A 25560-nucleotide genomic window follows, 5' to 3' on the forward strand; every position below is an offset into this window, starting at 1 on the left:
GCCGCCAGCCCCATCAGCCTGGTAGGCTGCTCAAGGTGCTGCCTACCTTGGAATCCATCCAATGCTGGCCTGTGGTAGTAGTCAATTCAAATAAAACTCACTATGCTAGGAGCTGCACTGCCTCTCGGAGATGTTTCTTCAGATTCTGGTGGAGAATCTACTAGCTGCGACTTCTTCAAAGCCTGCAGCATCAAGTGCGGTATGCCGCGGCCCCTACCCTTACTTGGGTCCATTTTTAACTGTTAGAAACAAAGAAGAGGGGAAAAATTTCTTTAGTCTTATTGATTATACACATACACATTCATATTTTTCATACTTAATAATATCTGTAGGGACTAGAGATTGAATCCATAACATTAGCTCCTTTAAGGTAATTTTTTTTTAATATGTACTCTCAAACCACTAGGCTTAACTAAGCTATCTGGCCATACACACACTCGATTTTTTTACCTTTTCGCCGCCACGTTAAATACAAGACATCCCATAGGCTAGGCTTCTATATTGCAATGCCTAAAATTGAACCCTAAAACGATTGAAAGAAGGTTGCTTTTGCATTGAAGTAATGGGCGTATATATGTCGTTGGCGTGGAACCTGCGGTGCGTTTATATATATATATACAAGAATTGCTTGTTTAAACGAATTAGATAGTTAAAAAAAATATATTTTGACTAATTCAAATGATTTTGTACCGTATTGTCTTAGTAAGGTTGAATACTTGTGTACATATATGTGGTTGCTATATGCACTATGCCTGGAAAAGGGTTAATTATTTGTGTGTGTATATGTTAATTTTATCCCCTAATATGTTAAGTAGTCGCCATCAGATATTTCAGAGCGGCCAAGGTGGTCAAAAATATTGATACATGAACTCTAATACCTTAATAATAGAGTGCATCTGCCAACATTTTTGACCACCTTGGCTGCTCCGATATATCTGATGCGGACTGTAAATGTCCGTGCCAATTAATACTTTTATGTATAATATAGAGCCTGGCCAAGCTAAGTCTGCAACTGAATAATTTGGCAGCACTGTATTTTAACATCAAATCACATAATGAAATAAATTTGTGGTCAAGCCATAAAATCCAAAAAAAAAACAAATCAATTACATAATATGCGTTACATTTGCAGTGTTACCATATTATTCTCTGCAGTTAGCTTGGCCAGGCTCTAATTAAATTTTGTGAATGAGTACATGGTCTGATTTGATATCAGCTGGCATAGCTTGCTATGAAAACAATGAACCCTGATGATAATGCGAAGACTTATTAGTGCATAATTGTATTTAATGTTTTTAGTAATTAATTTATATTCAAACAAAAACTATGGACACTTACTTTTAATATGACTGTTTAATATTAGAGTATCAAGTTAATGTTAGAAGTAATTTTGAACCATTAATTCCAGATATAATAAAATTAACAAGTTAAAAACTGCAACATTTTTTGATCATGGTGATGATACCTACTACGCAATTGGCTGCAGTATGCCAAAGCAATAGAAAGAAATGCACTCAAAACACAGAACCTAACCCTGCTTACTCTTTTTCTGGCGGTAGTGGGGTAAAAAATTACAAGACATTTTGGCATTAGGTGTGTTTATAGATGGATGTTAAAATCGTATACTTAATTGTTAATTTGAACAGCTAACAACCAGTAAATTTTAAGTTTAAAATGTTAAAAATGGAAAAAATTAAAGAACTTGATCGTTTTTGATATCAATGCGAATGTACATATCGTCACTGCTTTGAAAAAATCTCTTATATAAAATCAATATGTCAACAAAATTGAACCTTGATGTATAAAATGATGTGTAAATATCTTAATGTTCATAAAGTTCACTCAGAAAAAATATCTAAGTATTTTAAGTTGAAGTACGAGTTTTTTTTAAAGTAGTGACGATATGATAGTTTAAGAACTTAATAGCTATTTCAGAAAAGAAGGTGAATCGAAAAAAGACTAACTTGTTCAAGTACCTTCAAGTTGAACTGAACTTCTGGTCTTCGCCAACGGAATACCTATATAATTACTTATTATATTGTACTGTATTATAACTTTATAACGTAGGAGTCATATTTCGCAAGCACAACCGTTTCGAATGAAATAAAAAAGCTCGTGTCAGCTAAAATTTTTAGAAAGTTACAATGTTGTGTTATGATATAAGGCATTACCTCATGCTTTCAAATTTGGAGAAATACAACAATACGATTATGATAAATTTAAATAGTAAATAGCATACTTGAAAATTTATACACCGCTGCTCTGCAAATTTTCTTTAAAAAATTTCACAAAAATGAAGAGAATGGATAAAAAAACACCACAAAACAACAAAGAAGCGGCAGAGGCAGAAGCGCCACTTTCGTATGACTATGAATGCACAGATTGGCACACATTACATTACATGTACATGCACGATTGAAATTGAACGCTTGCGTTCTCTTATCTATGGCAGCAGAGTCGAGACCGTAATGCTACATTTACACCCTTGCCAAACTTCAGCAAGCTCTCACAAGCACAAGCGTGTAAGCGTCCCGTTTACCCCGTTTGGATATGCTTGCGTGAGCTTGCCAGCGCTTGCCACCGATCCGGGCCGGTGTCGGTTTTTCAACACAGCCGAAGCAACTTCGAGATCCACGTCTTGCCCTATACTAAGAAGTGCAAAACTCAAACTTCGCATGTTGCCATCCCGCTAACGCTTATGTCATTTAATACGCGAGTGAAAAGGACGGTGCGATACGAACTTCGATTTTCGAGTTTCATAGTAGCCCCTCTACCATGCTTGCTTGTTCGGAATACACTGACGCGCTTGCAACCGTGTAAATGGCATTCAAGAGTTTGTATAGGCTTGAAGTTTATAGAGCTTGGCAAGCCTCGGCAAGGGTGTAAATGTAGCATAAGGCTACATAAAGGTCTACTACGAAGTGCATAATTCGAACCTCGCCCCGCTGACTTCTATATTATTTAATATACGAGTGTAAGAGAGATGGCACGACACGAACTTCGATTTTCGAATCTCGAAGTAGCCCCCATGGACGTACTTCCTAGTTGTCGAGACAGAGTAGAGTAGATAGACGACGAAATGGAACTACATGATTACAAATCAACGCACGTAAATAGAGCTCCTGGCGATATACCTGCGTAGTGAGTGAAATACGGACCAAATTGGCGGTGAGCGAGCAGTGGGGGTCGCGATCTCCTTCCTCTGAGGGGTCGCGGGAGGGTGCGTAGAAAGAAACGCGCGCGTGACCGTCACTTGATTTGCGTGAGCTTGCCAGAGCTTTCTATTGTTCCACTTGGTTCCACTGTCTGTTTTTTAGTTCCTGGGCGACCGAGCTTTGCTCGGTCTAAAGGTGGGCCCACATGTAGTCGCTCGTCGCACGTCACTGGTCGCGTGATTCCATTTTGAAGGTGATTTTGAATTTCCCGCGACTCAAAAAAGTAGCGTCAAGGTCAAGTCGCCACGTCAAGCAGCAGCAGCGACTAGATGGCTTCTTACAGGATTGATCTTGGCCTTGGAAGCTAATTTCTTAATCTCATTTAGTACCAGTCGTGGCAGTGGTACAAATAAAATAAATTGGAGTGAATCAAAAAAATAAATAACGGTGTTTTTGCCGAAATAGAAGAGTTTTTTTTTCATGGTTTTTAGGGTTCCGGAGCCAAAATTGCAAAAACGAAACCCTTTAGTTTCGCCATGTCTGTATGTCTGTCCGTCCGTCCGCGGCTTTGCTCAGGGACTATCAATCAATGCTAGAAAGCTGTAATTTTGCACGGATATATATGTAAACTATGCAGACAAAATGGTACAATAAAAAATTAAAAAAAAAAATTTTTTAGGGTACCTCCCATATACGTAAAGTGGGGGTGATTTTTTTTTCTCATCTAACTATAGTGTGGGGTATCGTTGGATTGGTCTTTAAAAACCGTTAGGGGTTTGCTAAGACGATTTTTCGATTCAGTGATATGTTTGCGAAATATTCAACTTTAAAGTGTAAATTTTCATTAAGGTCGAGCGTGGGTAGAAAAATTTGAAAAAATTCAGGATGGTAGTAAGTATATCAAACTTTCAAGGAAAACTATAACGGCTAAGTTTGCTTGAGCATTATTAAGTAGCTTATGAGCAAATAGCAGCCTAAGGTATAAAATATACGTAAACTTGGAAGATTCCGTATGAAATACGAAATCCTTAGAAAAATATTACATATTTTTTTCGTAATGGCTACGGAACCCTATTTTGGGCGTGTCCGACACGCTCTTGGCCGGTTTTTGGTTTTAAACAGATATTGGTACGGTTAAGTAGGTACTGTTATAATCAAACTAACTGAATCGTGGCCCACTGTAGAACGTCTCAACTTAGTACAGAAAATTTAAGTGACATCGAATTTCTCGACAAAGGACTTTGTCATGAAATTTACAGTGAGAATGTTCTACAATGAGACAAGAATCAATGGTTCAATAGTATTTACTGTCGTAAAATACGAGTAAGTAGTAGGTGGGCGGTAGTGTTTTGAACACAAATGGACTTAAAATACCTACGTAAGTAAGTCTATTTTATTAGCGGTAGATATTTATTATGTTTTTATTATAGAAAGTAACACAATTTTAAATAGTTTCGTTTTTTCATTTAAAAACGTGTGCAAATTTTACCGTTAAGTTTGAAATGTTAAGATAAATAGTCTTGTGTACCATCAGCCAAATATGTGGTCTTTTGAATGTCATAAAAGAAATAATCCCAATAGACACGTGTCCACTTACATAGTTCTAGAATTTACACCCTAGACTTTGGATACAGACCATATGCGTTTGAATACGTCATACAACTGGCACATCCCATATTTTTGACAACGTGTCTGTCAACTTGCAAGTTCGACTTTAGCGACATATAGATGTGGATAGACCACTTATTTGGCTGATGGCAATGGCACACACTGGGTCTTATGTACGTGACCTCAACTCACAGAGGCCGTATTATTGCCTAATGTTTCTGACGCTCGCGATCACAATCAAATGTCAGTTTTTGTATGCGAAATCTGTCATTTGATTGCGATCGCGAGCGACAGAAATGTTATGTAGGCAGTACGGCCTGCCTACCTTTATATTATAGATACCTACAGGTATATAGTTTTTTATTTTATTTGACTGGATGGAAAACGAGCAAGTGGATCTCCTGATGGTAAAAGACCACCACCGCCCATAAACATCTGCAACACCAGGGATATCGCAGATGCGTTGCCAACCTAGAGACCTAAGATGGGATACCTATATCTCAAGTGCCAGTAATTTCACCGGCTGTCTTACCCTCCACGCCGAAACACAACAGTGCAAGCACTGCTGCTTCACGGCAGGATTAGCGAGCAAGATGGTGGTAGCAATCCAGGCGGACCTTGCTTAGGGTCCTACCACCTGCTAAATATTTTTGACTCTTGGTAACGTATAGGTACACACAGGTACTCAGAGAACTACGTTGGTACATGGTTGGTACTCTTCGTACACAATATTTCATGCCCTTGGCTGGCTACGCACAATTTTTATCTGACTTTAATAAAAGGAGAGGTTTTGTGTTTTATAATAATAATAATAATATAATAAATTCATTTATTTCGGGCAACTTGGCCCATACAATAAATACCTTACAGACTAACATACATATTTATAATCAATATTTAAAACTAATTTGACTAATTTTTTTTATTTTCCTAGCCTAGCAGTCGTTGTTTCGAGATTTTATCCCTATCCCGTGGGAATATCGGGATCAAAAGTAGCCTATGTTATATATATTCCAGATGTCCAGCTATCTAAAGCACAATTCAATAGAATCTGTCAATTTTCTACATATTTAAGACACCCTATCGTGGCCACACTTGAAATATGTCCCTGTTGTTGCAATTATGATCTAAAAGAAATCAAAAAAGAATAATAGTCTCATCACAAAGCCTTAGGCAGCCCGGTGTTTATATTAGTAGGCTGCAAGTGTCTACAGGATTGTCAGATTCTATTGAATTGGAGTTTACATACCAAATTTCATCCAAATCCGTCCAGCAGTTTCAGCGTGAAGAAGTAACAAACATACTCACTCACTCACTCACAAACTTTCGCATTTATAATATTAGTAGGATTTTAAAGCACTGTTCATCACATTGGGACTGGGAGGGGGAAGACCACAGAACAATAAAAATTTTAAATGGTGTGCATTCAATACTTCCCCACAGAACAATAAAAAATACCTACACGGGCTACATGCATTGATGTCTCCTCTTTTTAACCGTCTTCAAAAAAGGAGGTTATCAATTTGGTTGTATTTTTTTGCTATTAGCAGCCTAAAAAAATAATAAAACATGAAGCTGATTATACTTTCATTTAATTAAGTATTATGATTATTTTACATTTATTGACTTGTATCTACATTAACTTCAAGCAATTAATTGCAGTAACATTGCATGTTCTCATTTCTTTGTTTCTTTGGCTTTTGCTTGCTCAAAGTCTCTAAATATTTTTTCACTTAATTTTTCACCCTCATCATCAATTTGCTCAACCGCGAGAACTTCAGGAATATAAAACTGCATCATATTTTGAACCTAAAATGAAAAAACATCATTTTAGAATAATACTAAAAAAAAAAACAAAGTAAACTTTCCACAAAAAAGTAAAAAATTGCTGAAATAAAAATTACACAATTCCATAAAAAATTGTGGATGGAGGCGACTACCGGTCAAAGCAATTGGAGGTCTGGTGGAGGTCTCTGGTGGAGGCCTGTGTCCAACAGTGGACATCTTACGGCTAATATGTAACACGGATGGATGATGATACAGTATTGTTGATGTTGATAAACTTGACATATATTTGAAAAACCGGCCAAATGCGAGTTGGATAGGCGCACCGAGGATTCCACACATCTGTGAATAACCCGTCCGTATGGCAGTACTGTGGTACGCGTTTATTTGCAAATTTGACTTGGGTGTAATACCTAAAGTAAGGAAATTTCAAAGATAAATATGACTATCAAAACATTGATATTTGTTACCAAAACATACATAATAATAAACATTATCACCAAATTTCAAATTAATAGATCAACTATAACTCGTAAGTCTTTTTTTACCAAACATAGTTCTACAGACCGAGGCGAGAGTTTTAAGTTTTTTTGATTTTGAAAATTACATAAATTCAGTTCATATTTAATTGAAAAATTTGTACTTCACCAATTCGGCAGTTATTCTTACAATTGATTAGTACTATGTGAAGTACACGGGGACTTACGAGGGTAAGTCAAAAAATTCTTGAGTAAGAAATTTTGTAAAAAAAAGCTGACTGGTGGCTTCTAATTCCTTTGCTTTCCATGATTTATTTACCAAATTTTTTTTTTACTCAATCTACAGATGGACAGATGGACTGTACGTGACAGCAATTGGGTTGCATTCCATTGTGACCCAAACTTCAAGTACGAAATCCTAGAAAATAAATTTAGTTAATTTGAAATTTAGTGATACTAACCCCGTTTTTCAGGGTGACTATTGAACTGGGGCAGGATGAGCAGGATCCTTGCATTTTGAGTCTTAGAATGCCATCTTTGAAGTCTACAAACAAAACATCACCACCATCTTCTTGAACTGTTGGCCTGATCCGTGTATCTAGAAGCTCTTTTATCATTTGTACTATTTCATCATCATCTTCATTTATTTCTGTGAAACAAAATTACACCGCAATTGAAAATTAACATTGATTGATCTTAATCCTACTAATATTATAATTTATAAGTAAATGCTAAAGTTTGTGCAGGATGTGTTGTATGTATGTGTGTGTGTGTGTGCGCGTGTGTGTGCGCGTGTGTGTGCGCGTGTTTGTGTGGGTGTCTGTTTGTTACTCTTTTACATTAAAACAGTTGAACAGATTTGGATGAAATTTGTTGTATACAATAGACAGCTGGATATCTTAGATAGATAATAAACTTTATTCACAAACAAGCCATGACAATTAAATTAACTACACAAAAACATCTTATATAACACATACAAGTAAGCTAGGATTTATCTCAATATTCTCACACACTAACATTAGAGGAATTGAAATTTAGCACAGGTAATTTTAATTTGCAATGTCATTAATGTCTAATTTTGACAAAATCACGCGTCTTCGTGGATGGTACTAGGTATAGGTGTAGGTACAAGGTGTAGGTAGGTTGAAAAAAATATATGTTATAGAATAATAGTTTCTACATAATATAACGAAAATTGGTGGGTGTCCCTATCACGGAAATAAAAAGAAATATATATTGAAAACTTAAAAGTGAAAGTTTCACTACTTATAAGGATATTTGGAAATCCATTTTTTTTAAATAATGCATCTTTACAACTTACATAATGTGTGTAAGTTACAAAAAAAACGGTTCTGTAGTTTAGATAAAAAAAAAAAAAAAACATTTTTTTTTTAATTTTCTCAAAAAACTGCAGCATTTTCGATGTTTTTTTTAATGAAAAAGCATCTTACATCTGGGCTGATAAATCAGCAAAACGGCAATCGATTTGGCTTCTGGTGCCAATGCCCCATACAAACACGGCTATACCCTTTGAAGTGATGCCATTAATTAGTGTTTTTCAACCTTTAATATTTCAGGACCCCCCTGTTGTTTTTTAAAGTGTATTTTATTTTGTGACCAATATAATTAGTTAACGTATTTACTTATTATTTAAACTTTTCTTTTACTGAATTAGTGTTCCCAGCATCTAACAGGGGCTCTATGACCCCTCTAAAGAGACTTTGCGACCCCCTGCAGGGGGGCGACCGCAAATTAAAAACACTGCATTAATCATTGATGACGCTGAAAGTGGGTCAAATTTAACTTTCTAAAATTTGACCCAAACAAACAAAAAAATAAATAATATAAACAGGGCAAGTTAAATAAAAGCTTGTAAAAAAAGAGAGAGCTTAAGAAAGAAATATCAAAGGGACAAAATGTTGAGATAAAAGGTCAAGAGTACATAGTGCAATAATTTTCATCTAAAAGTCTTTCTTACGAGTATCTCCAGAGGGTTTGGCATCAGTAACTATGGGTAAACCACTGGCAAAGAAGTCCATTATGGTTGCAAAGATTTCTGGCTTCAAGAGCTTCCACTCCACATCATCATCCTGCTTGGTAACTGTTACAAAGTCAGATCCAAAGAAAACAGCTTTCACACCATCAATACGGAAAATCATTTTTGCTGAAAAAGAAATATTTGAAATTTTTGCACAGATGTAGACAAAAAGATTGCTAAGAAAAATGGGACTGGGCTGCATGTGTCTGTTACAAGCTTATGCACGCTTCTGGTAAGATGCATGCTGCTAAGATTCAACAAATTAGTCAAGTGTGTGAAATAATAAAATTTTATTTACGATAGTACATTTTTCTCTACATTACTTAGCAATAGTAGTAATTATATTATAATGTCAAATGTGCAGGGTAGCCCATTATCAGATGACACAATAAAGATGTACAAATTGCTAAGCAGAGGCATGTTTGATGGTTTTGTCAAATATAAGATTTAAAAAACATTAAATTTACCTAATGGACTGCAGTATGCTGCTCCAATATTGGGAAAGTCTAATGTCTGTCCCGGCTCCAAGACCTTAGTACCGGGAAGAAACTTCAGGCTGTTAGGGTTTGGTGTATCTTGCGTTTGGATGAACATAGACCGACACTGGCACGCGCCAAACACAGTACTTTTTCCATTTCTTCTATCCAATGGTGACTGTGTGATGCTGTTAAACTGCCTTACATCTTCACGTCTAAACAAAGTAAAAAGTTTTATAGCAAGTTTAAAGTATCGGCGTAATAAGGATCTTTGCACTTGAAAACTTTCCAAGAAGCACAATAATATTTGGTTAATTTGTAAGGTATGATTCACCTGTTAAAAGTGATGGCACATATGCGTCCGCATTTATTTCCTGCTCTCCAAATTCTTAGAGAATTCCGCAACATGTTTACTAATTAGGTAATTTAAGATTGTTATTAAGAAATTAGGATAGGACAGAAATACAACCAACTTTTACCATCGCCATCGATTTGACAATTTCCTGTCCTGTCAGTTGTTTTGACTGACCTAACACTGACATTTTTTTTTCTTCTTTACTGAAAACGTATAAGGTACTAAGCCCATACAACCTGTAATAAATTATGCATGCACTAAGCAGAGGTTCTATTCTCTAACCAAAGTATTGTAATGTATAGTAATTCTATAACGTAAAATAATTTTTAATCAATTATCACACTGCTCTGCACTTCAAAGCGGCATCCGGTGCACAGATTACTTACTCGTATATTGTAGCGGTGCTACGATTTTTTACTTTGCTTGTAGATTTGTCATGGCTTATCAATATAGGTTTGGATGGTGCCGGCCCCGGCCACAGAGCCTACATAGACTCTGCAGGCCTACTACGAAACTCGAAGTTCGTATCGTACCGTCCCTCTCGCTCTCGTATTAAATAGTATGTGTCAGATAGAGCGCACGACACGAACTTCGAGTTTCGTAGTAGCCCTGCAGGCCAGCGAAAGCTGCAGCAGGGCTACTACGAAACTCGAAGTTCGTGTCGTGCGGTCCCTTTGGCACTTATACTATTTAATACGAGAGCAAGAGGGACCGCACGACACGAACTTCAAGTTTCGTAGTAGCCCTGCAGAGTCTGTCAGTAATCTGTGGGCGACAGACTACTAAGGGGGGCTACTTCGAAATTCGTATCGTACCGTCCCGCTGACTCTAATATTATTTAATACGAGAGTGAGAGGAACAGTACGAACTTCGATTTTCGAATTTTAGTAGCCCTTCTGCTACCGCGTGGCCTTTTTTTTAGAAAAGGCAACGGAGTCAAAATCCATGCAATCAATAGGTACGAACTTTTTTAAATTTAATGTGAGCCCTGTCTTACAATGTACAGTCAACAGTAGGAGTAGATGAGCAGTTGTGATGGTCAAAATGGTAGAAACACTTATTACCTTGGCAGTAGAGTCGTGTACACATCATTTTGAGCATCGTAGCCTCTCATCCATTTTTGCTGCTGTCTGTACTTAATATACTTATTTATTGAGTACAACGGAAAATCGACAATTCGAAATTATACGTCCAAGCACAAAAATGCTGATTTGAAAAGCAGTGTTGACTGACTGACAGCATTTTTTCTGCTTGGACATAATTTCGAGTTGTCGATTTTCCGTTGTACTCAATTAATTCATTATTTCATTTATTCAGCATTTTTTCTGTTGCATTTGGAATATCGCCAAAAACAGTAACATTGTCAATTTTGAGGTCTCAAAACACAATGGCTATTAATTTGTATTAGTTATGATAATACATAGTCATAATTGAAGGCAAAACTAATTTCAGGCTTAGGTAATAAATTTACAATAAAAAAATGGTTCTTAATATTTCTCAACACAATTACCTTTTGACAAAATTAACTTCAGACAGTAGGTAGGTTGTAGTAGGTAAGTAGTATTAATTTTGGTCTGAATTAAAAATTCAAATTTGTATGAACAATTTTCCATTTGTACCTACTGAATGATAGTAAGTAAATCACAAAAGCCTAGAAATTTTAGTTGGCTTAATAAATGAGTAAATACTTTTAATTAATGAATTAAACATTTATTTCTATTATCAATTATTGCACATTAAAATTAAAAGTAATTAATACAGAATAAGGCACCAACAAAGCCTAGGTTCAGCTCATAGGTTTTCAACATGGGTAATGCCCATGTAGGCATCAATGTTTCAGGAGAAAAGTGGCACTAAAACACTCAACAGTCATTACTTAGTACCTAAGAGAATGAAAAGGGGGAGCTTAAAAAAAACTCAAGGTGGGCAAAATAATGTTGAGAACCTATGGTTTAGTTTAGCGTAAACCTAGCATTCACTTTTTACAAGTCCAAATGTGTTTGATAAAATAACTGTTTGAAGCAAATTCTTTCTTGCAATTTTTGCAAGAATAAGGTTTCTCGTTAACATGACATTGTTTATGAGTGTTAAGTTGGTATTTAGACAAAAACTGTTTCCCGCAGACATCACAGTCATGAGGTTTGTTTGTTGCATGAATTTGTTTATGACTGTTAAGATAAGATTTGTGTGAAAACTGCTTTGGACACATCTCACAGGAGTAAGGTGTGTCCCCAGCATGCATCTGCTTATGGTTCCAAAGATTCTTGCAAGAAACAAACCGTTTTTTACAGATATCACAGCGGAATGATTGTTGTCCAGTGTGATTCTTCATGTGGCTAATAAAATTATTCTTTTCAGAAAATTTCTTGCTACAAATTTCACAAGTTAAATGATTCTTCACTAAGGAAGTCTTTTTGAGTCTTGTTGAATATGGTTTCTGGGAGGACTCACTTGAATCTTCGCACTGAAAAGGATTATCTTCACTAGGACAATTTTTTCCGCTACACATATCCGTTTCTGGCTTGATTTCTTCTTGATTTGCCTGTGTTGAGTGTAGTTCTTTATCTATAATCTGTTTGCTGCAAGTAGCAGTTGAAGTAGGAGTAGGCGAGTTATCTTGCAAACACTCACGATTGGCCCACACAGCTTTTGGCTTAACAACAAAGCTGCTAGTTTCTGTATTACAACTCCTCCCAGAGTTCAGCTTTGGTTTGATGGCTGGAACAAAAAAAATTAAAAATACAAATAAAATAAATTGAACGTAAGAATAAAAATAACCCTCCTTCGGGGAGTCAAGTAATGAGAGCCGAGAGCTTACTTGGCAATGCGAAGGCGACGTCTTGTGGCTGTAGCACTTCGGGGCCTATCACCATTTCTCCTTGAATTTCATGCTCTTCATATAGCCCTTCGCGCTTTGCTGCGTCGGTCACCCCCTCCCACGGTGCCTCCTGTTTCGTCTGTCCATGCTCAGGCATCCTGTGCCGATAATACACTGTCTTTCATTAGGCAGGCACGAAATTATAACGCTCAGATAAAAAACAAAAGACGGTTTAGTTAGATAAACAAATTTTAATTAACCAAGTCTGGGTGTCTATAACGGATTCAAACGAATTTGATTTGATATTTTGACATTGACATGTGACGTACCGAGATTGAAGTTTAAAGTTTCTTTTCAAATTCATTCCTTCGTTCGTTCGCTCCAACCAATGCAGTGTTAAAATAATGACAACCAGTGCTGCGTTCGCGCCAAATCGCTTGCAGAACTCAAATTACTTCAATGAAAGTATACGCTTGACTAATTATTATAAAAACAACAAGCAAAATATAAAATACAAATGAAATTATGTAATGATGCGATGTCTTAATAATTAATATTAATTAGTATATCTATTTTAAAGAGCAAAGTAAGAAAGGTTAAAATAAATATAAGTATACTTACTTATTATGTCAAATTCACAATGCAAAGAAACGGTGTTTTGTTGGAATTATAAGAAATAATTAACCCTTTTCGCATAATTATTGTTTGCCAAATGCTTGATTTGGCAAATGTTTAATTCCCCAACAAACAAATTTCTCCGAAACAAAAAAAAATCTCAATGTATAGAGTTCTTAGTTTTATAGAGTGGTTTAGGTTAGCTTTGTTTTATGAAAGTTTCGAAAATAATATGGTGTCAGAGAAAATCATGACTTAGGACATAAAATATTTGGGAAAATATAATTAGGTATGCCAAAAGGCAGATAACCATCTTAGTTTTTCAATAAGCTTCTTTAAACTCCAGTAAGCTACCTTACTTAGTCAAGAAAGCGAGATATACTTAAACACGAACATTTCCGACGAAATACGATGACAAAACATTAGGTATTCAATGGGCATTCACTACACCCGAATGATTTTATTTACGATAGGGCTAGAGATGAGCTGTTGACTATGATTCGTTAGGTTTATTTTTGTAGTTCTTTAGGTACTTACCAAGAATGAGGGTAGGTAGTTACGAGCCACCGACTTGAAACTTTAAATGTTATTTTTATTTTTGTAAGTCTAATGTGGTAGCTATGTTTAGACGGTGAAAAATAAAACAATATAAGTATCAAAATATTCATTGCACTTTATTTACTTACTGATAAAAAACTAAGAACCTACTTACCTACTGCATCCTACGCATCTCGGGGTAGGTTAAATAGTAGTAGGTAGTGGTAAATAATAAAATTATATTTCCATAGAAACTGTAAGTAACAGGCCAGAAACAGAAGTTAATGAAAGAGAATATCATAAAGTAAAAGATTAAAATTTAATTAAAATTGAACACATTGCCGCAGTTTTTTTATAATATCTATTACTTAAGTATTCAATTTTAAAGATGTTTCAAATCTTCAGTCATGTGAAAAAGTTACAAATGAATAAAAGAATCGGAAAGCCTCTGTTCCAAAGGGCATATTAAGCAAAGATGACGACAATTAGTACATATTTATTACATTAAACATTGAAAAATATTTATAATAAGTTGAAAGAAGAGCCCTACCAATAGGTAACTATTAATTTAATTCAAAATAGATATAAACTTTCTATAAATTATACCTATTCATTATGTGTAGAAAATATTAAGAGGCTTTGCAAATACATGAATTAAACATTATTCTAATAAATAATTCAAAATGTAACTGTACAATGGCAGTGTTTCTTTTTAAGACTAATAAATGTTAATCTATGCAATCATGTGAAAATATCGAATTTAAAACGATTGGACATCATCAATTTGAAATAAAATTAAGTACTAGGTATATACATTAAATATAAATTTACATTATTTATAAATAACAATCTTTGACTTTACTGCTAAACTTTTAAAAAGTATAAGAAGGAGTTATGATTATCTCTAATCTATACATAAGTAGGTACTAAACAAATGTTGGTAATTTCAGATGCATCAACTGTTAACCCTGCCACAGCGTTTACAAGCATGCTTCAATTGTCTTCCTTTTTAAAACATTAACTTTTCAGTGTCGTCAAAATTAGCCGATCCCTATAGAGGTACACTCTACATCACAAAATTATATGTCAATACTGCACTATACATTTAAAAGTGACTCTTACGCTTACGAGATAAATGACGTGGTATGTATTGTTATTATGTGTTATTATTATATTATGGGTTACATCGACAAACGCAACACGACGGGAATAAAAACCAGTCCATGAAGATCCCGGCGCAGTCGTCTCCTGGGTCGTACGCCAAAAGTCTGTGCCACTTGTACTTTTGTTCGCAGCCGCAGTCTCCTGAACACCGACTCGTTGACTTCTTGCTGAAATGTAAAAAAAAAGGTTAAGTATTTTTTTCTAACTCACAATTACACCGAAACTAGAAGACATAGAAAAATCATTATGCTTTAGGTGCAGTATTACGGCTCAAAATTGATCAAGTGCACGTTTCCGTATCGATTGGCCAAAAATGCTTTCGTATATATATGACTAGCAGATGTCCGGCTGTTCTCCAAACTCATTATTATGTTAAACTAGCCTGTTGCCCGCGACTCCATCTGCGTAGAATTTGTTTATCGCTATACCGCGTGAACTATGCAATTTTCTAGGATAAAAGCTATCCTATGTCCTTCACCGGGACTCAGACTATCTGTACTTATACCGAATTACATCTGAATCGGTTCAGCGGTTTAGATGTGATGAGGTCAACAAACAAACAGGTACTTTTTAAATATTATATAAATAGTACACCTACACCTTTAACTTGCAAAATATTGAGTGCGTTGTATCTGGGGACACGGCAGTGCCCCCGCCAAATCGAGCACAGCCGTACGATTTAATATAATTTACCTGCATACTTCTTGATGTATGGCTTGTTCGAAGTGCATAGTGTTTACAATTGCCCGCAGCTTCCGGGCAGAATTTAAAGCCCAGTACGGCGTCATGATCTCCGTTTTACTCTGGCAGGAATCTATCCTGTAAATTGTAAAAATAAAGAATAATACCATTGCGTTACAATGAGGTGCCCTCCACTAGATGGTGCGCGCAGCTTGGTCTGAGTTCCGAGGGAACTTTGCTCTTTGCCGGGATAAAAAGTCTAAGTATGTTTAAGTATGTCTAAGTAAGTATGTGTCTGTTTATGTGTTTGTGTGTGATTTTGTATTAAGTAGTAAAAGAATATTAGTCGATTCAGTAGTATCTACCCAGAGACCCTCGACATACAAACAAACAAACGAAAACCTTTTTATTCTGCTGTCTATAGTACTAGTTTTATCCCGCGGCTTCGTTCCTACGTCTCCATGAAAGAATAAAAAACTAGCTAGCTCTGTATTCCTCTTTTCCTGTATTACATACAGGAAAATTGATAGAGAGCGCGCACACATTGCATTATAGAGATGCACTGTCTACAAATTCTTCTGGAATATTTCAAGCTGCAGAGGTAAAGAGGAAAGGCCTCGGCTAAGTAGTGGTTTAAGACAAGAAATGGCGGGATCGTGAGCCCTTTCCTCGTTTCATAGAACTGCACACATACATACATAAATAATCACGCCCGTAGGGGTAGGCAGAGACCACTTCTTTCCACTTGCTACGATCCTTACATACTTGTTTCGCTTCGTCCACTTTCATTATTCCCTTCATACATGCTCTTCGGCTTAGGGTACTCTTCACCTGGCCTTTTTTCAAGACGGCCCTGATTTGGTCTCGAAACGTCCGCCTAGGTCTACCCCTTCCAACACTTTCATTCACACTCGCCTCATACACTACCACACTTCACAGAACTAAATAAAGATAAACAAATAAGGATACCACTAACCTGCCAGTATTATTAACCGACTGCGGATCGGGTAGAGCCGTGTTGGTCGCCTGCCTGACATGTCGGAAGTAAGAATCTCCCTCGTGTAAATCGGGCAAACCTGACGGACTCCGTCTCACCCGAGTTCCGACCGGAGTCATGAACGACCCATACATGCGCTTTATAAGGGCCTTGTTCTCATCGATGAACTCCTCTATCTTGTCCCTGAAAAAAACATACATTTTGATTATTAGGTCATTGACCTTTTTTTAGGTACACTCTCTGATGGAAAAAGTTGTCAATATTACCGGTTCTAACTATATAGTCCTCATGTGTAACCAACTACAATCGTGGGTGTGAAGCAGCAGTGTATGGTTCGCTAGATAAATGGATACTTGCGTAAGCCAATTTTCCTACAAGGCTTTTACTTGGACTATTTTGCAAATTGTTAATCTCAATTAGTGCTAAGTATTTAATGCATCTTGAGTTTGATTGAAGCTCTTTTATGTTCGCGAAGACACTCTGTTATATTTGAAGCTTTTCCGTTCGAAAATGCGTTATGAGCTTGTAATATTAGTGGGAAATAAAAAATAGTCAAATGCCATTTACATTGGATTAGGGTATCTAATGGTGGATTATTCCATTAAGTACAAGCACGCAGCAGAATAATAGTGTTTTACAGTAAGTAAGCGATCTTGTTTTGGACAATGCTCTAGAGTCTAGATTCTAGACGAACGGTCAACAAAAGCGTGGAAGTTTGAACCTAGGACCACCGATATTGTTAAATACTTATACCAACCTATTATTTATAAAATCTATTATTTTGGAACCATGAAGAAAGCGGGCTTTGATTGTACTAAGTACATTTGGTTTTGGAAATGACAACCGTGTAATTTTTCGCATTTATAAAAGTTATGTAATGAATAAATAACTTAATTTTGTCATTTTAAACCTTTATTTAATTTTATTGAATTTTTGTTTAATTTTAGCTTTATCTTGAGTTTATAATTATAAGGTATAAATGTTGAAACTGTATAATATTAAATTGAAATAAATTATTTGTTACTTTAATAAATAATAAACTTAATTTTACTTTTTAATAAATATGTAAATATATATTTTTTTTAATCGTTACCAGCTTATATTATGCAGCTTGATAAAAAAACCCCACATTTGACCCCACTTAAAATTACTTGCCGACCCTGTTAAACAAAGACTACCGCTTGTAAGTTGTAACTTAGTTTGTAGCTTCGTGAAATAGGGCACTGGTCCAGACTAAGTGTAGACATTGTAAATGTGTCATCGTTATTAATTTTGGCGCACACTCCAGAAATAAGTCCACTACGTTTTCCCGGAGTAAGTTATGTTCAATTACAATGACATGACAAGTTACTAATTCAAAAAACTTGACACCCTACGAAAAAGCTCGAAAGCGTGATTCAGGATTGTTTCATACACTGTACAGCGACATCTATTGGAATATATAATAAATAAAAGCATGTTCACCGCTGTACAAGTGGAACAATATTATAAAGTGGTTTACTTACAGGGGATACGTGTTTCCAGCTCTTGGGCAATAGAGTTGGTGGTTTCGCTTAACGCATGGAACTCCTTGGACCACTTGACCTTGAAGCTCGTACCCCAGAGCCAGTGATAGAGCGGTCCATAGAATCTGGAATGAAATTAGGCACAAATTTAGGGGCTGCTTAACCACCCATTGATTAATTTTATTTTAACTGACGGATAAATTTAATCAATGGATGGTGAAATAGGGGCTTAATTCATTATTATGTGTAAATAAAAGTACCTGGGCGACCGAGCTTTGCTCGGGTTAAAACTCGATAATAATTTAATCGTTTTCCTAGAGGTAAGACCAAGCTAGATCGATTTGTCATCCCCGAAAACCGTATTCCGAGATTCTGATTATATATACAAGAATTGCTCGTTTAAAGGTAGGTAAGTATTAGATAAATTGCAGAAATGTATGTGTACCTACACGCATAATTTCCGAACGACTTCACCAAATTGGGTACCTAGTTTTTTTGTTGCGTTTGTTTATCACAACAAGGTTTCTGTAAAACGAAAAAAAAAACGGGAATGGGAGCTAAGCCGCGGGCAACAGTTATGTTTAAATAGTTGATTAATTCGTGAGTTACTTCGGGGAGATTCATGTTAATGAAATGCACTATTTTCACCTGGCTACTGCTTCTGCTACACACCGTGCACCACAGCTGTCTGTGGGACACGCACGAGTGGTGTTTTCTTACTGTGCTTACATTATTATCTTGTCTATCTACATATTTTTGTTCCAAATTTCAATCGCTGAAATTGGCAAAATTCAACTTGGAAGATTTGAAGGCAACTTAGGTAGGTACACATACGAACATTGCAAGTTAAAGAAAAAGCTTGTAAAAAATGGTGATTCGATTGCCTATTAAGTAACTTCCTTGCATTAGAACCGATTTCAAACTAAAAACAAAAGACGCAATAACAAATGACAAACACTTAAATTAAGAATTAAACTCACGTAACACCGGCTTGAGCAGAACAAATCCATATCCGGTGGTGGATTAGTTAATTACAGTTTCATTAGTACACGTCCTGCTACCGACGAGCTCACCAATTATCTGAACGAATTCGAAGTGAGCCGACCTCTGCTATCGAAAAAACTTAGAAGTTTTCTCAGTACACCGCGCACGGGGTGTTAGTGACCGCGGACATGTCTTACGATACTTCTGTGATACCTACGGTAGGCAACAACTTGTTATCCTACCATGTAGGTACAGTTAATTACTCGAACCATGCATAACTTTGCGGAGGTCCATATTGAAATAAAACCATTCATGCTACTCCAAGCTTAAACAAGTAATTGAAAGCAAGTAGAGTATACATACCAATTGGTTCTAGCTAGCAAAAGTATAGTTATTAATGCACCAGTTAAGTAGCAAAAAGACATCGACCAGAGTAAAAATGACTGCCTAATTGGCTCTCATTCTCATTATACTATCATTCATAAAATATATGATTTATTTTAAAATAGCATTGAGATTAACTAGTGCGTATGTAAATATGATTTGTGGTTGTAAATTACGCAACGATTCTACGAGGAATAAAAAATTGGATCGCGTCATACGAGGAGGCGCCCGGCATTTTGTAATTCAAAAGTAGTCCTGTCTTTTAGACGCAACTGTGTCAATAACCTTGCAAGGTACGAAATAAATTAACATATATTTTGTAAGCAAAAAAACACGAGTGCCCGTCTTCTGGCGCCTGAACTTATTTGCAAATGATTTATTACGATATTTTATGTCTCTAGAATGCCGGTGTGTTTTTGCTATGCCAATTGTAAAGTTCATCCGGGGACTTGTAGTGATCGTTATTTGAAGGTTTATGACGCTACTTCGTCTTAGCTTCTAGCAAAGACCTGCGTAGGTCATAAATGTTAATTAAACGCTTTTTTTATAGCTGTACAGCAGGGCTACTACGAAACTCGAAACTCGAAGTTCGTATCATACCGTCCCTCTCGCTCTCGTATTAAATAGTTTAAGTATCAGAGGGACCGCACGACACGAACATCGAGTTTCGTAGTAGCGCTGCTGCTACCGAATAATCTTTGTGTATATTAAATAAGAATGAACTCATATCGCAAGTTTTTTTTATAAATTTTTAACACGATGTCTTAAGAAATATCGTGGCGACGTAATGCATTGTGCGGGTTTTCGCGCCTGAATGAATTGTGTTTTATAACGGTGTAGAAATCTCCTAAACTTTATACATAAGATTAAGAGTACATTAAAGCAAGTATTTATTGCAGAGCATCCTTCGTCCTCGGGTCTACTTATTATCTACTAGCTGACTATTCGTGTATCGCTATCCCGCGGGAACTATGCAGTTTTTCGGGAAAAAACTATCCTATGCCCTTCCCCGGGACTCAAACTATATATACACCGAAATTCATCCAAATAGGTTCAGCAGTTTAGACATATAAAGGTAAAAAACAAACAGACCTACTTACAAACTTTTGCATTTATTTTAGTGGGATTACTTATACGAGTGCGTCTTGTGCCCAATGATTGATAACATTTCTATACTTTTTAGGATTCTGTAGCCAAAATGGCAAAAACGGAACCCTTATAGTTTCGCCATGTTTTTCTGTCTGTCTGTCCGTCCGTCCGCGGCTTCGCTCAGGGACTATCAATACTAGAAAGCTTTAATTTTGCACGAATATATATGTAAACTATGCCGACAAAATGGTACAATAAAAAAATAAAAAAATATTTAGAGTACCTCCCAGAGACGTAAAGTGGGAGTGATTTTTTTTTCTCATCCAATATTACTTGGACGAAAACTATTTCGGGGTGTAAACATTTTACGATTGGCCGGTTTTAAAAGTTCAACTTTGTGCAAATTTTTACACGAGCGCCTAAAATTGACCATTGTTTGAATACGGAATAATTCAACAATCAATGCGGTAGTATTAACCACTTACAAGGAAAACTATAACCATTAAGTTTGCGGTTTTTAGTTTAATAGTAAATAGCAAACCAAGGCATAAAGTATACGTACTACATGGAATGCCGTGCAAATTACGAATCCGAAAAATATTACTTAACGAACATTTCGGCGTGTGAATGCTCTTGGCCATTTTATTAGTTCTGCGGCTTGGTAGACTTACAGATACAAATATGTATTGATTAATGCAAGACTGAGTCTCCCATTCTATTGTTCTTGAACCACACGACAATCAATGCGACTATTAACCACCCGGTACACTAAAGGCGAAAACCATAACTTTGCGTTTTTTTAATATTTGAATGCAAACCATGGCATTTACAAGTTCGCAGTACGTAGCCTGCGCGTCCTAGACTCAATTCAGACTACGTATCTACTTGAACGTGACATTTAAATTATGAATCACAAGAACATTGAATTTGGTTGCAGATTTAGACCAGAAACATTCTAGATTTGCAGATTTCTGACAGTTATGAATTGAATGAATGCGTACAATATGATCATTTTAAAGCAAAATTGGAAGAAAAAGTGGACTGCGTGGGACGCTTGGAATGCAGACTGTTCTTTATAGTTTTTGTGACTTTATTAGAGGGATTTAGATACGTTTTTTTTATATCTATATAATAAAATAATATTAAAAAGGTTGCCTAAACGCAATAAGCGGGAAGGCCGCCTATTGCTAATTCCTTTTTGTTGCGTTTGTTATTATCGTAGAAGGTTTTCTGGTGAAAAATTATAACGTATTGTAATATTATATTTGAGATATTATGTGTAAATAATATTTGAGTAGATATTTACTGTGATTGTATGTATATGCATAATGTCTTAGATACTAGCTATTGTCCGCGGCTTCGCCACCGTTCTAGTTCATTTTTTTATTTTGTTTAACACAAACCTTGTACCTACTTACAATAAATAATACCTACCTATAACAAAAAAAAAATTATTTGGTACCGTCGTCTGGAAGATATGCGTGATAGAGGAAGATATACATTTCGGCATTTTTTTTTAATTTAGGTATAATATTTAGATGAAGTACACGAATCACGAAATAGAAATAATTTTCCTTCAATTCCCTTCTCAGCCTATTTATATAATTTAATTATCTGCATTAGATAGAATTAACATAATATTGCAGGATTTTAACATGACAAATTGACACCAGCCTAAATGTCAGCGAATATATAAGTAAATGTATATTTTTTTAATGAATAACAAGTTTTTGGTAAAAATTACATTTTTAATACAAGCTTTTTTTGCTGACTGTACTTTATGTCGACTTTACTTGCATTGTCACCCAAACTAGGTACATACCAAATTTCAAGTCGATGCCATGACCTTTGAAGACTTCCGTCCTGCGGAGACGATCCTGGCCGGAATACCAGGATGTCACTACCAGATTATTATATTGTCACGCAATTTACATAAGTATGCCAAATTTCAAGTCAATCCGACTACGGAAGTTGATCGAATTTAACTTGCAAGATTTGACTACAGATAGACAGACGGGACAGGTGAAACTTAATAAAAGCTTGTAAAAATAGAATCTGCTTTATACTTAGATCTGCGTCAACGGGAGACAATAAGTTAAGACTCAATAGTCTAGTTAATTCTTCTTTGCCTTTCGTTTTGGCTGACGGTTGTCCCACGTTATTTAACTAACCATTGTCTGGAAAGGAGATTTCAAATTATAATTGTAATGTGGTCGACTTGTATCTAGAATGACTAGCGATTGTTTCCTTTTCATAGGAAACTGCAATCGTGTGAAAGATGTTAAGATACGTGCAGCGTGCAGCAAGGTGAACGCTCTGCCCTGGTGGTGCTCCTGCGTTCGAGCATGTATCTAATGTAAATTGTTCACGTACTTTATCAGTTGTTTGCCCACGCTTCTGACTCAGCCGAACGGACGTTTCCTGCGGTCCTACGCTGCCGCAATTATAATCATGGCTTAGATTTAGAAACTTAGCGTTTCAAGTTAAACTGGAACTGTAGCCAGCTAAATAGCGTTTGTAGCGACGTATAAAATCGATCTTTTTGCTAACCTAACCTAAGTGCAGGTATTTTGTTTTACCTATGTCCAACACAAAATCCAAAGTAGCTTAGGTCCCTCGGGATGGTAAGGTATCTGCCGGAACCATAAATTCATTTGTCGCCCTGTTTCATTGAAAAATGAAAACTTATAAAATTTACCAGGCAATTAAAGGATCATTTCAAGATCTGATGACCCGTGACGTTCTTCATAACTTCACAACATCTTGAAAATTTGTCGCATTCAAATTTGATTTCGTCGTTACCTACAAAAATATTCTTTTGAACTTTGTCGTTGAATGATAAGCATAATATTTAATTTTGTTTTAAAATACGGTGGCCGCTAAGCTCCTCTAAATTACACCGGTACGACTAAGACTACTAGTTATCTCATTTATTTTAGCAAGTTTCTGCTTATACCTTGGGCGTGCATTGACGACGTACCTTGGAATCCTTAACTGATTGATTCATCTTAATTAAGATAACATAATTTATTGAATAATTTATAGTGCAAAATAAGAATAGATACAATATTAATTAATTAATAATTTTATTATTTATTATTATTCGATTCCTAAATATAGTTTTTAATTGCTTACTCGCAATATTGACATGGATTTTAGTTTAGGTACCTACCTACTCTCAATTTCGCTGTCTCAATATTTACTAAACTACCCAAACATACAAGCAGCAGTGGATTAGCTTGCAAAAAGCGTCACAAAAAGAGACAGGAACAATTCAAAATATAATCACTTAACGTATTTGTGTCCATATAAGACTGGGCATCGCGATGTGTCAATATTGAACTATAGAATTTAGTGAATGGAAGCCGTGGGTTGCTATGTGGCCTGCTACACAATAATACATTAATTTGCTATCGTGCAGTCGAGTTTAGACATTAGTTTTGCTAGCTTAAGCATGCAACTCCAGCTTTTACATGATGATGCTCAGAGTGAAAGTTTGTGTTGAGGACTATAAACTTAGGCATTAGATCAAACTAGAATAATTTTTAGGGAGTGCTAAAAAGGCTTCGTCTTTCTTTAAGAAATGATAGCTAAATAAATACACCATTATGTTGGGAACACCTATGCTTTTCATCGATAGTTACGTATACGTCTTTCAAGAGGAAAAACTTTCCGTGTACGAATAAAGATGCCGAATTGCTCCAAGCATCACTCAGCATCATTCTGTATCGCTGGTTTTCAGTCAGTACCTATGATCTTTATACTCAAACAAAGCTTAAAACTAGAAAGGGACGACAGATTATGTAAACAAAAATATTCCGGCATGGCTAGATTATTCTTAGTGGGCATCTAGGTGAATTTTTACTTTTAATTAATATCACATAATTCAAGATACTCCTCAGCAAAATATCGATTAAATATTATGTGTCGACCCTAAGTGCGACAGTTAGTCATTAAAGCATTCTGTACACAGTAAACTACATTTCGCCCACGCGTAGTCGCCAAAACTAAGAGTCAGTCAGTGTTTGCAACTGTGAGTGCTGTGTCCGCACCCAATTAACACCTCTTTTATTTGTTGACGAAACGTGACGTTACTCTAAAAGCGAAATTTATTAAACACATACCTTGCTAGTCATACAACATTTTTTGTCATAATATTCACATGAACAAACTTTAGTTATCCATTATCTTCTCTAACACAATCAAATTTCTCTTTATTTATAGGTACTAATATCTTCCTAACGCCCAGAGTCCTTTATAAAGGACTTATTGTAATTTTAAATCAAACTCCATCATAAATGACATAAAGTTTGATGTTCATAAATCGAAAATTTGACTTGGGCGTTAAGAGGATATAAATACTAGCTGCCTTAAAAGTTCTTAACAGTCAATTTATTTTATCCCATAATCTATATGCTAAAGAAACACTTAAACATATTTCACAAATGAGATCATTTTAAGTGCGTATGATTAAGACATAAAAATACTTAACAAGCACTATAAATCAAGTGAATTCCGTAAATACTAGCGCGCTGAGGTGCATTGGGTACATATTTATTTGGCATTGAGTAATGTTTTAACTTGAGCAACACGACGTACAATTATTTGTTTTTCATTTGTTTACTATGAATATTTGTTTGACCTACCTTTGACACGACCATAGGTACCCATTTGTGTTGATCATTGCGTGAAAAGGCTCTGCCTTAGAATTAGTCATATTTATCACCTGGGCTTAAATTATGTGGATGGGCGTTTACTGATTTCCATTTAATTTTTTTTTCAATTTTGGGAAAAATATGGCTTTTCCTACTCAGAATCAAGAGCACAATCGATTCCGTATTAAAAAAAATACTGTTTCACGTAAATATGGCAGTAAACGACCTGTTT

The 25560-nt window shown here is 35.8% G+C and overlaps 4 protein-coding genes across 6 annotated transcripts in view; all 4 read right to left on the reverse strand.

Annotated features, from left to right (window-relative positions):
* The window catches only part of LOC141441112 (piwi-like protein Ago3), a 40289-nt gene extending 37923 nt beyond the window's left edge, over nucleotides 1–2366 (reverse strand). Inside the window, exons 1-3 of one of the 3 annotated variants that reach the window (XM_074105779.1) lie at nucleotides 2240–2366; nucleotides 1977–2018; nucleotides 102–239 (exon numbers count right to left, since the gene is read on the reverse strand). In XM_074105779.1, coding sequence (XP_073961880.1) covers nucleotides 102–233 — 132 coding nt within the window. In that variant the 5' untranslated portion in view covers nucleotides 234–239; nucleotides 1977–2018; nucleotides 2240–2366. Of the gene's footprint in view, nucleotides 1–101; nucleotides 240–1964; nucleotides 2019–2239 lie in introns of all 3 variants that reach the window. The other 2 variants (XM_074105780.1, XM_074105781.1) reach the window with 2 other exon arrangements.
* A 3972-nt stretch (nucleotides 2367–6338) lies between these two features.
* On the reverse strand, nucleotides 6339–10035 carry LOC141440944 (NFU1 iron-sulfur cluster scaffold homolog, mitochondrial-like). Its single transcript, XM_074105539.1, has 5 exons — nucleotides 9879–10035; nucleotides 9536–9759; nucleotides 9009–9194; nucleotides 7489–7676; nucleotides 6339–6572 (listed from the first exon to the last, which is right to left on the reverse strand). Exons 1-5 carry the CDS (start codon nucleotides 9950–9952, stop codon nucleotides 6441–6443), a joined length of 804 nt encoding a protein of 267 aa, XP_073961640.1. The 5' UTR covers nucleotides 9953–10035; the 3' UTR covers nucleotides 6339–6440.
* Nucleotides 10036–11619: 1584 nt separating this feature from the next.
* On the reverse strand, nucleotides 11620–13030 carry LOC141440972 (uncharacterized). The gene is made up of 2 exons (XM_074105569.1): nucleotides 12718–13030; nucleotides 11620–12617 (listed from the first exon to the last, which is right to left on the reverse strand). Exons 1-2 carry the CDS (start codon nucleotides 12872–12874, stop codon nucleotides 11875–11877), a joined length of 900 nt encoding a protein of 299 aa, XP_073961670.1. The 5' UTR covers nucleotides 12875–13030; the 3' UTR covers nucleotides 11620–11874.
* A 951-nt stretch (nucleotides 13031–13981) lies between these two features.
* spz3 (Spaetzle domain-containing protein 3) overlaps nucleotides 13982–25560 on the reverse strand; it is a 37679-nt gene continuing 26100 nt past the window's right edge. Inside the window, exons 4-7 of the mRNA XM_074105316.1 lie at nucleotides 18217–18341; nucleotides 16691–16894; nucleotides 15727–15852; nucleotides 13982–15200 (exon numbers count right to left, since the gene is read on the reverse strand). Coding sequence (XP_073961417.1) covers nucleotides 15044–15200; nucleotides 15727–15852; nucleotides 16691–16894; nucleotides 18217–18341 — 612 coding nt within the window. The 3' untranslated portion in view covers nucleotides 13982–15043. The remainder of the gene's footprint in view (nucleotides 15201–15726; nucleotides 15853–16690; nucleotides 16895–18216; nucleotides 18342–25560) is intronic.

Source organism: Choristoneura fumiferana, chromosome 23 (genome assembly GCF_025370935.1).
Source record: "Choristoneura fumiferana chromosome 23, NRCan_CFum_1, whole genome shotgun sequence".
Lineage (NCBI taxonomy): Eukaryota > Metazoa > Arthropoda > Insecta > Lepidoptera > Tortricidae > Choristoneura > Choristoneura fumiferana.